A 12,917-nucleotide genomic window follows, 5' to 3' on the forward strand; every position below is an offset into this window, starting at 1 on the left:
ATCTTCACCATACCTGGTTGTCCAAATTAGGCATAATAATGTGTTAATTCCACGACTTTATATATCGGTATCGGTTGATATCGGTATCGGTTAATATCAGTATCCGTAATTAAAGAGTTGGACAATATCGGATATCGGCAAAAAGCCATTATCGGACATCCCTACTATTAATTGATAATACACTAAATTGCCTTATCGTCGATGTCACCAAGCTAAGAATGTTTTGTTGACACAAGTCAGCAGATATTGACCCACATTAGATTGTTTTTTAGCATCTTATATTGTACAAAAATTATCAAAGTGGCCCACCACCTTTCAATTGTTCTGGAAACGGTTTGCACACCTGTGTTTTACCAAAAGCACATGTAGCAAATGTGAAAGTCAAATTAAAATGTACGTTACTGTATGCGTAGAGCCATGCGTCGACCTCGCTGTGGCCTCCCTGACAAAAAAGCCGACACTGAAGATGGAGCGAGGAGGAGACGCTACGCCCTCACTGGACAACGGTGGGACAAGGACCACCTCACCTACAGGTACACCTCACGGACACATCCAAGATGTATTGTATACAACATGACACGTGTGTCTGCCTCAGCATATTGGAGCAGCACATCCCGCCCTCCCTGGGAGCAGGGCGGATGCACGATGCCATCGGTCGAGCCTTTGACGTGTGGAGAAAGGTCACGCCGCTCACCTTCCAAAAGTTAACGGCTCCACAAGGCAACAGCAGCGGGGCTGAGCTCGCCGACATCCTGCTGTTGTTTGCCTCTGGTTTCCATGGTGACATGTCCTTGTTTGACGGCGAGGGGGGCGCGCTGGCCCACGCCTTCTACCCTGGGCCGGGAATGGGTGGGGACACACACTTTGATGCAGACGAACCTTGGACTTTAGACAGTCCAAACTTTCAAGGTAGGCGGCTTGTTTTTTTTTCCCTACATATATGGCCACATCACTCACAAATGACTACAAAACCTATTCAAACTATTCATCTTTATTCCTCCTGTTTGTTGAGTGACTGCCTGGAAACTCCTCAGGCAGTTTTATTTTATCTTTTCTTGTCGCTCTTATTTTGGTTCTACTTCCTGTTTGGCTGCACCTTCACTTTCTGCTCAGTTTCCTGCCAGGGCACCTGTTTTCTATTTTTAATTGATTCTATTTAGGTTCTCCTCCTGCTCCTTGCCAGCGCTGCCTTTAGTCAGTGTGCTGCCGCTACGTGCCTCGCACTAACCTTTCGTAAAGAATTAAATTATTTGACCTTCTGCGTCTTTATCCTGTGATCACGCCATCAGCCGCCACCATGAAACACATGGCGTTTATGCCAGGGGTGTCAAACGTACGGCACGGGTTTTATCCGGCCCGTGGGATGAGTTTGCCAAGTATATAAATGAGCTGAAATTCTTGAATGAAAGAAACTGCTCTTCTAAATGTGTCCACTAGATGTCACAATAGCAATTCTTTGTGTCTTTGTAGATTACATATGTAAAAACAAACAAAAAAACTAGGGATGTCCGATAATATCGGCCGATAAATGCGTTAAAATGTAGTATCGGAAATTATCGGTATCGGTTTTTTTATTATCTGTATCTGTTTTTTATTTATTTTTATTTTTTATTTTTATGAAATCAACATGAAAAACACAAGATACACTTACAATTAGTGCACCAACCCAAAAAACCTCCCTCCCCCCATTTCTTTCTGTTATCAATATTCTGGTTCCTACATTATATATCAAAATATATCAATACAGTCTGCAAGGGATACAGTCCGTAAGCACACATGATTGTGCGTGCTGCTGGTCCACTAATAGTACTAACCTTTAACAGTTAATTTTACTCATTTTCATTAATTACTAGTTTCTATGTAACTGTTTTTATATTGTTTTACTTTCTTTTTTATTCAAGAAAATGTTTTTAATTTAGTTATCTTATTTTATTATTATTTTTAAAAAGTACCTTATCTTCACCATACATGGTTGTCCAAATTAGGCATAATAATGTGTTAATTCCACGACTGCATATATCGTATCGGTTGATATCGGTATCGGTAATTAAAGAGTTGGACAATATCGGAATATCGGATATCGGCAAAAAGCCATTATCGGACATCCCTAAAAAAAACACATGATGTTAGTGCACCAGTCGAGGAAAATGAGCAGACTACATAAATAACATACCGTAATTTGATTTTGGTATAATTTTTTTTATCTTGATAGATTGATAATTAACACCAATGTGTTGACTGATGAACATTATCACATAATTTATTCAGAAAGTAAAAATAACGACAAATTAAGGTAGAATAGTATTAACCGCGACATGTAAGTGTAAAAAAAAACCCCATCAACATTATGATTTGTACATTTTTAGAATGTGCTTGTTCGGTTTTTTAACAAATTAAACAATTTGAAGTTGTCTTCATTTTTAAGTTACCGTGCCGTGATTTTACCAGTACGGCCCACTTGGGAGTAGATTTTTCTCCATGTGGCCCCCGATCTAAAACGGGTTTGACACCCCTGGTTTATGCTAATAAAATGTTATAAAGGGCATGATTATACAAAAATTGTACTATAAATATAAGCAAATAACTTTTAAAAAAAATTAGTTAAGTGTGAATTTGACCAAATATATATATGTACTGTATGTGTATATGTATATATGTGTATGCATGTATGTTACATGTACATTAGGGTTGTCCTGGTACCAATATTTTGGTACCAGTCTCGGTACCAAAATGTATTTCCAATACTTTTCGATACTTTTCAAAATAAAGGGGACCACAAAAAAAAATCTTATTTGGCTTAATTTTAACAAACAATTTTATGATACGTTAAACATATGGTTCCTATTGCACTCAAACAAGATTAAAATAAGAATTTATAGGCATTAAACACAATGGGATTTTCTTGTTGCACTCAAAGAACAATTTACAATTTTATACATTACATATTTCCTGCCGTAATCTAGGATTAGAATAGAATATAAAGCTTTATTGACACTGCTTCATGATTTATGTTTGCCACTCTTGGTTTGTGCTTTAAGGAAAATACAATTGTTAGTAAATACTAAATATAATACCATGGCTGAATGTACACGGATAAGACATGACGCAGGTAAAACTCACATTGTTAAAGATAAAATACAAATTGTAGCAATTTGTTACAAAATTCAGTCATTTCCCTTGCATCACTACGTTGGCGGTTTGGACTCCGCTAATACTGTCCATCTGTCTGCATGTTATTGAATTGTTAAGCTAAGTTTGAAGCAAAGGTGGAAATACTTTAATCATGCCACTTCTGGTGAGGCATGTTTTAAAGCTGCGCTTGCGGTGTGGCACTTCCGTGTTTAGAGCGTCTTTTCAACGATAGTTTTGAAGCCTAAATACCGTCGTATTTCGCTTCATGCACCCTTTTTATTAACCGGTAAAATGGTCTTTATTTGCCATTTTTCCTCTACTCGCTGTTTCTTCTTGTGCGCGCTGACACACTCAACATGCTCCGCCGCTCTGTAAGTCACCACAGCATGCGGATGAAAAAAAATACTGGCATTTTTTAAAGGGAGTATAGTATCATTTTTAATTCATTATTACCGTGGTACTTTATTAGTATCGCTATACCGTACAACCCGAGTATGTATGTATTTACTTCTTATCCAAACTGTACTTTAAAATTCTCTTTCCTTTTGTATTAGTTCACACATTCTCCTGCTGGCCACTAGACTCTCCCTAAATTTGTCTCAATATTTCCTGTTTTTCTCTTTAAGTACTTATAGCCTTTGTTTTACATCCTGTCTCTGCACGTCTTCCAGACTGTGCTCATCTGCTTCTCATCACTTATTTAATTCTTGTGTATTTATTCTCTCTGCTAGTTTTGCTTCGCTTGTAAAAACCCATCCTGGCGTGGGATAGATACAGCAGTGTTTCTTAACCATAGAGCCCCTAGAGGGCGACAAAAAATATCTGGGGCCGTGCTTATCAAGCTTCTCAGAATTACTCCTAAGAAGTCTGCTAAGAGTTGACTTAAGAGTAAATAAATTCTTCGCTGAAAGCTGCACTTAAAAGTTAGTTATCAAGCGTCTTACTCACACTTTCAGCGAAGTGTAGGACTGAATCTTAAGTGTCACACTCAGAGCTGAATTACGACATTACTATGTGCCGTAAACGCAATTTTAGGTGACGTCATTTCTGTGTCCATAGAAATGACCAATCACGGAAGGGAATCCGTTGTCTAAGAATAAAGAAATATCTTGGAAATATTTAAGTGGACAATGGGAGTGTATATTTTGACAATAAACTACAAAATAATACAAAACAAACTAGTCCCCGCCGGCACTCACGCTACCGCTCCCTCTCTTCTATCGCCCACACACTCACTGACGTCACTCACCTCACGGCCACACACATACGCTACTCTCATAAAATTTTCTTTCCAATTCATTAATTAGGTAACTAATTTGAAACTGGTGTGGGTGGCTCTATATATACTAGCCCACTGCAGCCACATGCAGAAATCAACAAGGAATCGAAAAGTATTAAATCTGTGACAAAAATAATACCCGCTCTGTCTAAACGGTACCGTTTGATCAGCTGCTCGTCATCAAACAAATCCAGGACATCGTTCCGCTCCCTGAACGTTCGCGCACGTCTCTCTCGCCTCAGTGCCATCCCCTGCTGGCAACTCCTAACCACTTAAGACACCTCTGAAGGTCTCTTAAATATCGTGGAGAGTAGGAGTGATTCTTAGACTTAAGAACGTTGATAAAAAGCTTTTATTCTTAAGTTTGAGAGTAGGACTAAATTTCGCAAATTCTCAGGACTTAAGTGTAAAATGGCACTCTAAGAAGCTTGATAAGTACGGCCCCTGATTCTCAGCTGTGGTCCTGTATGAGCCACAGCTGAAGTCATAGAGAAGTTTCTGAAGTGCAAAAATTATGACTAAAGTGGTGAAGCTGTATTTTCATTTGCACTTAATTCTTTTTTTAAGAAACACATATTTACTATCAATTTAATTACAACATATTTATTTTAGCACTGCAATTGTATGTACCGTATTTTTCGGACTATAAGTCGCAGTTTTTTTCATAGTTTGGCCGGGGGTGCGACTTATACTCAGGAGCGACTTATGTGTGAAATTATTAACACATTACCGTAAAATATCAAATAATATTATTTAGCTCATTCACGTAAGAGACTAGACGTATAAGATTTCATGGGATTTAGCAATTAGGAGTGACAAATTGTTTGGTAAACGTATAGCATGTTCTATATGTTATAGTTATTTGAATGACTCTTACCATAATATGTTACGTTAACATACCAGGCACGTTCTCAGTTGGTTATTTATGCTTATTCAGCCTGTTGTTCACTATTCTTTATTTATTTTAAATTGCCTTTCAAATGTCTATTCTTGGTGTTGGCTTTTATCAAATAAATTTCCCCCAAAAATGCGACTTATGTTTTTTTCCTTCTTTACTATGCATTTTCGGCAGGTGCGACTTATACTCCAAAAAATACGGGAAAATGTATTTTTAATCAGTTTTTATGACTCCTATCGTTTAAACCGTCTGACCTAAGCCTTGATAATAACCTTTGTGATTAACACTTGCTTTCATATAATTTGACAAGGTTGTAAACTAGATTTAAGTTAGATATAATTACTGAATACGATTAAAATCAAGAGTAAGTCTTCTAATTCAGTCAGTGTTAATATTTGAGTGGGACCCGGGACCCTCTGTAGTGGAAAAGTTGGGCTCTGAAGTCAAAAAGGTTGATTATAAAGGATGCACAATGTGGATATCACCATCATGGTCTGTGTTGCAGGTGTTGATCTCTTCTTGGTGGCGGTGCACGAGCTCGGTCACGCTTTAGGCCTGGAGCACTCGGACAATCCCGACGCCGTCATGGCTCCCTTCTATCAGTGGATTCACACACACAACTTCACGCTGCATGCTGATGACATCCAGGGAATACAGTACATATATGGTGAGACACACACACACGTTACCGTATTTTTCGGACTATAAGGCGCACTTAAAATCCTTTCATCTTCTCAAAACTCGACCGTGCGCCTTATAACCCGGTACGCCTAATGTACGGAATAATTTTGGTTGTGCTTACCAACCTTGAAGCAATTTTATTTGGTACATGGTGAAATTATACGTGTGACCAGTAGATGGCAGTCACACATAAGAGATATGTGTAGACTGCAATATGATTCAAGAAAATAACACAAAAATGTTATGTTCCATTGAAAATATAGAACATTACACACGGCACTCAAAAATCTATCAAAATGTTTTAGCACGACTTTGGTAAGCCATGAAGCCGCACCGCATGATGGATTGTACTGTGCTTCAACATACGAGTATTATTATGGTGTGTGTATAAGGTAAGACATTATCTGGCGTTTTGTTTTGCAATATTATGCAAAACCAACTTTTCTTACCTTCTGGTACCTGCTGATCTGTATTTGGGATCTGCATAAATCCTGAAAATTTGCGTATGTCCGTATGTAGTCGATAAGCTTCTTCTTTTTCTCTATCTTCTTGTAATGGGACATTCATCCTCCGCTGTTGCCATTTCTAATATAAAGTAGGGAAAAGTTCTTACTTATATCTGTCAGTAAACCCGCCATGAAAGCGCTAAAACGTACCGGTATAGTGAGTTTACATTATTCACCCAAGGAACTTTAGTTATTAGAGTTCCGGTCTGACTTTTTTTCACGGGACACATTTCCGGCCTTGTTGTTGCACTAGTGAGCCATGGATGAGGAGATGTTGCTCCGTTATTGATTGAAGTAAAGTCTGAATGTCATTAAATCAGTTAGCTCCATCTTTTGACACTTCTTCCACTCCTGTCCTTGCACGCTACACCGCTACAACAAAGATAACGGAGAAAAGACGCTGCCGAAGGTGAGCCACGTAAATAAGACCGCCCACAAAACGGCGCATCCTGATGCGACTGTCAGAAAGCGACTTGAAGATGATCTGTAAAACATCATCTATGCAACATTTTGACCAAAGAACCACCATTACATGTTATGTAGACCACAAGGAAGGGTTTTATATTGAGAAAAAAAATCGTAATAATATCACCTCTTTAATGCGCCCTATAATCCGGTACGCCTTTTGTATGAAAATAGACCTGACTAGACCCGCTCATCGGCAGTGCGCCTTATAATTCGGTGCACCCTATGGTCCGGAAAATTCGGTATATATTATGTCTGCAGTCAGACCGCCTCACCTCTTTTAAACACTCTTAATGTACATTTTACGTTTCAGTCAGATATAGTAAATATCAAGAACACCCATTCGGGTCGGAGAGATGGTTTGTATTTAGGCGTATGTATTTTGATAGTGTGTGTGTATTACAGTGCATATTACAAGTGTAAGAGCAAAAGAGCGGTTTTTAGGAAAAAAATACTAAAAACTAGTGAAATCAGTGCATCTAGTTAATTTTTCTTGATTAAAAAAAAATCCTAAATTAAGATTTGTAAATCTAGAAATGAGCAAAACCTTTAAGATAGACATAAATATTTTATTCTGAAAACAATCATTATTCAACTTGCAATTTTTAAATTAAGCATCCTTGGGATGTTGCAGAATATTTAAACATTTTTTTCTGTATGGGGAAAACCAAAATATCTTATTGGAATATTTATTTTCTTAATTTTAAAAATGTTTACACTAGAATAGACAAAATATAATTATTCATGCTAAAATTAACCTCTAAAGGCTTAGTGGCCACATGCGTGGACAGCACCTTTAAGCTCTTATTTCCAAAATTGTGTACAATACTGAATTGGGGTCTTATGCAGACATATGGACACTTATCCTGCTATCTGGTGGTGTCAGAAAAGTATAACATACAATGGAATTTGGAAAAAAAAAGTGTAAAAATACAAATTTGCATGTCACTACACAAGAAGTACACGTTTGTGTACTTATATAAAAGTATGAATTTTAGTTTTTATTCTAATTAGGGTCTAATAAGACCAAATAGCAAAGAGAAATAAAAAAGCATGTAAACAAACAGCTCGGGCTTTAAGAGGTTAAGATGATGTCAATGACTTAAAACAGCACAATTTTAACATGTAACAAGCCTTGTAAAAAGAAAAACAAACGTTTAAAAATGTGTAAAAACAATAGTATAATGTAGTATTAACAACTACAGTAGTTTTATAAAGTAATGTAATAATAATGTTCACCTTTGAGAGTGGACCTCTACAGTACCTCCTTCCAGCTGCTTCTCCGTCAAACACACCATCAGCAGCTTTTCCCTATTTTCATGGATCCATGTCCACATTAAGATATTATATTTTTCAAGTTTCAACTTATTATGTAGCAGTGTTTTTGTCTCTTAGCAACCGGTGGCACTGTTTATTTCCAAAGTAGTCAGCGTCGAAGAAATGAGCTGGGGCGTTAAATGGAAGAAACATCGTCTTTGAGTAATGGAGAGGATGATGTTATGAAAAAGGTTTTCAAATGCCACCCACAAGCTCCTGGAAACCACGTCTTGTACTTCTTTCTCTTACAGGTCCTCCTCTCGCCACTCAGGCCCCTCCCAAGTCTCCTCCGTCCTCCGATGGCTATCCTGAAGCTGAATCAACCACCGCTCCTCCCGAGGATGCCAAACCTGACATACCGAACCCGACCGAAAGAGCCCCGCGTGTACCGAGCCAGCCTGAAATAACCCCTGGCACGACTCCCCGCCATCCCGACATCGCCACAACCGCCCGTCCTGATCCTGTCACCCCGCCCATCAGAAAAGACGTTCCCCTTCCTCCGCCTACCCGGCGGCTTCCCAAGCAGCCTGACAACGCGGCCCCTGACATCTGTGACGGCGACTTTGACACCGTCACCTTGCTGAGGGGAGAGATGTTTGTGTTCAAGGTGAGAAATGCACAATTTAGACCAGGGGTGCCCTTTACGTCGATCGCGGAGGGTGTGTCAGTCCAACGCCAGCCAGGCATTAAAAAAATAGTCCTAAAAATTTGCGATCATAAATCTTCACTAAGACGTCCCTTTTGTCACTTGATTGACATTCACGGCACCCGAGGGTCTTGTGAGATGACGCTGGCTGCTGCGAGATCATTATTAAGAAAAAATGACCGACAGGAAGGCGAGAAACACTTTTTATTTCAACAGACTCTCGCGCCGTTGTCGTGGGAAATTCTGTATCCCTGAAATATTGTGTATCTCCTACCGCGGGAGCGCGCATGGGGGCGGAGCTCTGTGACTTGTTTAGACAGTGGCAGAACTTCTGTGTTATTAGCGATGTCAAGGATTATAAATATGTATCCCTACTAACTTTTTTTGTGATTAATAACAAGAGTCCAAATTCACAAGTTTTGTTGTTGATGATGCTAAGTATCTACAGAATCAGACACATGATGTTAGTACATCAATTCAGGAACATAGAGGGGGTGGCACATTTTATGGCAGCACAGAAATATGCTGAAATATTATGCATACCCTACTACCGTAATTTCCGTACTATAAGCCGCACCAGCTAAATTTAGGGGAAAATACAGATGGCTCCATATATATATGCCGCACCCGACTATAAGCCGCAGGCGTTTTGATGGGTAATTACCGTAGTACAGGGGTCACCAACGCGGTGCCCGCGGGCACCAGGTAGCCCGTAAGGACCAGATGAGTAGCCCGCTGGCCTGTTCTAAAAAATAGCTCAAATAGCAGCACTTACCAGTGAGCTGCCTCTATTTTTTAAATTTTATTTATTTACTAGCAAGCTGGTCTCGCTTTGCTCGACATTTTTAATTCTAAGAGAGACAAAACTCAAATAGAATTTGAAAATCCAAGAAAATATTTTAAAGACTTGGTCTTCACTTGTTTAAATAAATTCATTATTTTTTTTACTTTGCTTCTTATAATTTCAGAGAAAAAATACAACCTTAAAAATGATTTTAGGATTTTTAAACACATATACCTTTTTACCTTTTAAATTCCTTCCTCTTCTTTCCTGACAATTTAAATCAATGTTCAAGTAAATTAATTGTTTTTATTGTAAAGAATAATAAACAAATTTTAATTTAATTTTTCATTTTAGCTTCTGTCTTTTCGACGAAAAATATTTGTGAAATATTTCTTCAAACTTATTATGATTAAAATTTTTAAAAAATATTCTGGCAAATCTAGAAAATCTGTAGAATCAAATTTAAATCTTATTTCAAAGTCTTTTGAATTTCTTTTAAAATGTTTGTTCCGGAAAATCTAGAAGAAATAATGATTTGTCTTTGTTAGAAATATAGCTTGGTCCAATTTGTTGTATATTCTAACAAAGTGTAGATTGGATTTTAACCTATTTAAAACATGTCATCAAAATTGTAAAATTAATCTTAATCAGGAAAAATTACTAATGATGTTCCATTATTTTTTTTTTAAATTTTTTCAAAAAGATTCGAATTAGCTAGTTTTTCTCTTCTTTTTTTCGGTTGAATTTTGAATTTTAAAGAGTCGAAATTGAATATAAACTATGTTTCAAAATTTAATTGTCATTTTTTTCGTGTTTTCTCCTCTTTTAAACCGTTCAATTAAGTGTAAATATCATTAATTATTAATAACAACATAGAGTTAAAGGTAAATTGAGCAAATTGGCTATTTCCGGCAATTTATTTAAGTGTGTATCAAACTGGTAGCCCTTCGCATTAATCAGTACCCAAGAAGTAGCTCTTGGTTTCAAAAAGGTTGGTGACCCCTGCCGTAGTATATAGGGGTTCCTGCTACCACGGAGGGGATTGTCGGGACAGAGTTGACTGTTTGGGAACGCAAAGCGTCCCATTTATTAACAATAAATCTTTCAATCATTCAATCAAACTTTCACATCTTTGACATGGCGAACAGCATTCGTGCAGAGTACAAATAATACAACGGTATTACCGGTAGTCGGTCTTTAATCATTGTGTCATCGTCTTCCTCCTGCGTACTAAAACCACCGAAATCCTCTTCGTCGGTGTCGGAGAAGAACAGGTCCAAAATGGCGTCGTCAGCCAAGTCAAGGGTACGTGAGCAGCTCTATTTCCTTCTTTGACAGCCAGATCAATTGCCTTTAACTTAAAAGCAGCATCATATGCACTTCTCCGTTTGTTTTCCATATTGAGGGTGTTTGCATGAACACTTCCTTCGCGCAAACTGTCGCTGACGCTCTCCTACTCTTTGTTTTGCTCTCGGTAGTGCGCGCCCCTGGTTACCGTAAGCCGTAAAAAAGCCGCACCGTCGTAAAATCCGCAAGGACCAAAACGAGGGGGAAAAGTAGCGGCTTATAGTCCGGAAATTACGGTAACTTTTTTCGTAATTTATAAAATGAGCCCAAATTCACAAGTTTTGTACAATGCCAAATCCGTACATGTAATCCACATGTTAGTACAGGCCTGGGCAAATTAAGGCCCGGGGGCCACATGCGGCCCGTTGAGCTTTTCAATCTGGCCCGCCGGACATTCCTAAATAATTGTTTTAGATGTTTAAGATGGAAAGTGTGGCTGCCATTATGATGTGCAGTGATGTTTTCTAATGACCGTAAGTCTTCAACTATACTAAGTCTTTCAATGCTTGGAATCTACATGATATACTAGTTACTGTATATACCAGGGGTCGGCAACCTTTACCACTCAAAGAGCCATTTTGGCAAGTTTCACACATTAAAGAAAGTAATGGGAGCCACAAAAATGTTTTTAAAATTTAAAATGAAAAACACCGCATACCAAGCTTACATGCTTTGTGCTATGTTAACCAGGGGTCTCAGACACACGCACCGGCACGCACTATAATGTGGGAATTGGATGTTAGTGCAGCCCGCGAGTTTTGGATGAATGTCGCTTGCGTCACACTTGCCAACCTCTCAATTTTTCCCGGGAGACTCCCGAATATCAGAGCGTGATGACACTGCATTTGGCGCCCTCTACAGTCTGCCCAATCAGTGTACCTGCTCGACCACAAGTGGAATGCAGCTTTAGCTTGCTCACGTAAGAGACAGCAAGGCTACTAAATCAGCAGCCACACATCTTACACTGACGGTACCAATACCCAGAATCCCATGCAGCCCTAACTCTTCCGCTCAACCAACCACGAAGAGGGGGGGGGGGGGGTTGATGTGTGGGGGGATTTGGTGGTAGCGGGGTGTATAATGTAGACCGGAAGAGTTAGGACTGCATGGGATTCTGGGTAATGGTTGTGTTGTGTTTATGTTGTGTTACAGTGGGATGTTCTCCAGAAATGTGTTTTTCATTCTTTTTTGGTGTGGGTTCACAGTGTGGCGCATATTTGTAACGTAACAATGTTGAAGTTGTTTGATACGGCTACCGTCAGTGTAAGCTGTGTGGCTGATGAGTAACTATGCTTTGCTGTCTCCTGTGTGAGCAAGTAATAACAACATGCAACATGTGGCTGGCCCTGGCATGCTGTAAGTAAATGCTGTAGAGGACAATTACTGCAGTGCAATTAGGGCACGCCTTTTATATAGTAATTAGAGTGTTAATAGTATTATTTTTCCCTGGGAGTAGTCTATGAGAGACACTGACATCCATAAGTCTCCTGGGAAAATCGAGGGGGTCGGCATGCATGTAGCTGAGCCGCATCAGAGTGGTCAAGGAGCCGCATGCGGCTCCGGAGCCGCGGGTTGCCGACCCCTGGTATATACTGTAGTTATTGGGGCGGTATAGCTCGGTTGATAGAGTGGCCATGCCAGCAACTTGAGGGTTCCAGGTTCGATCCCCGCTTCCGCCATCCTAGTCACTGCCGTTGTGTCCTTGGGCAAGACACTTTACCCACCTGCTCCCAGTGCCACCCACACTGGTTTAAATGTAACTTAGATATTGGGTTTCACTATGTAAAGCGCTTCGAGTCACTAGAGAAAAGCGCTATATAAATATAATTCACTTTACTTCACTTCACTTCACTACTGTGGTC

General features: G+C 39.2%; 1 protein-coding gene across 1 annotated transcript in view; it reads left to right on the plus strand.

Moving 5' to 3' along the window:
• Positions 1 to 12,917, plus strand: part of LOC133641941 (matrix metalloproteinase-15-like) — a 53,514-nt gene that overhangs the window by 13,556 nt on the left and 27,041 nt on the right. The window contains exons 3-6 of the mRNA XM_062036083.1: positions 414 to 533; positions 596 to 909; positions 5,815 to 5,976; positions 8,530 to 8,885. Coding sequence (XP_061892067.1) covers positions 414 to 533; positions 596 to 909; positions 5,815 to 5,976; positions 8,530 to 8,885 — 952 coding nt within the window. The remainder of the gene's footprint in view (positions 1 to 413; positions 534 to 595; positions 910 to 5,814; positions 5,977 to 8,529; positions 8,886 to 12,917) is intronic.

The sequence above is a fragment of the Entelurus aequoreus genome, linkage group LG24, assembly GCF_033978785.1.
Source record: "Entelurus aequoreus isolate RoL-2023_Sb linkage group LG24, RoL_Eaeq_v1.1, whole genome shotgun sequence".
NCBI classification, from domain to species: domain Eukaryota; kingdom Metazoa; phylum Chordata; class Actinopteri; order Syngnathiformes; family Syngnathidae; genus Entelurus; species Entelurus aequoreus.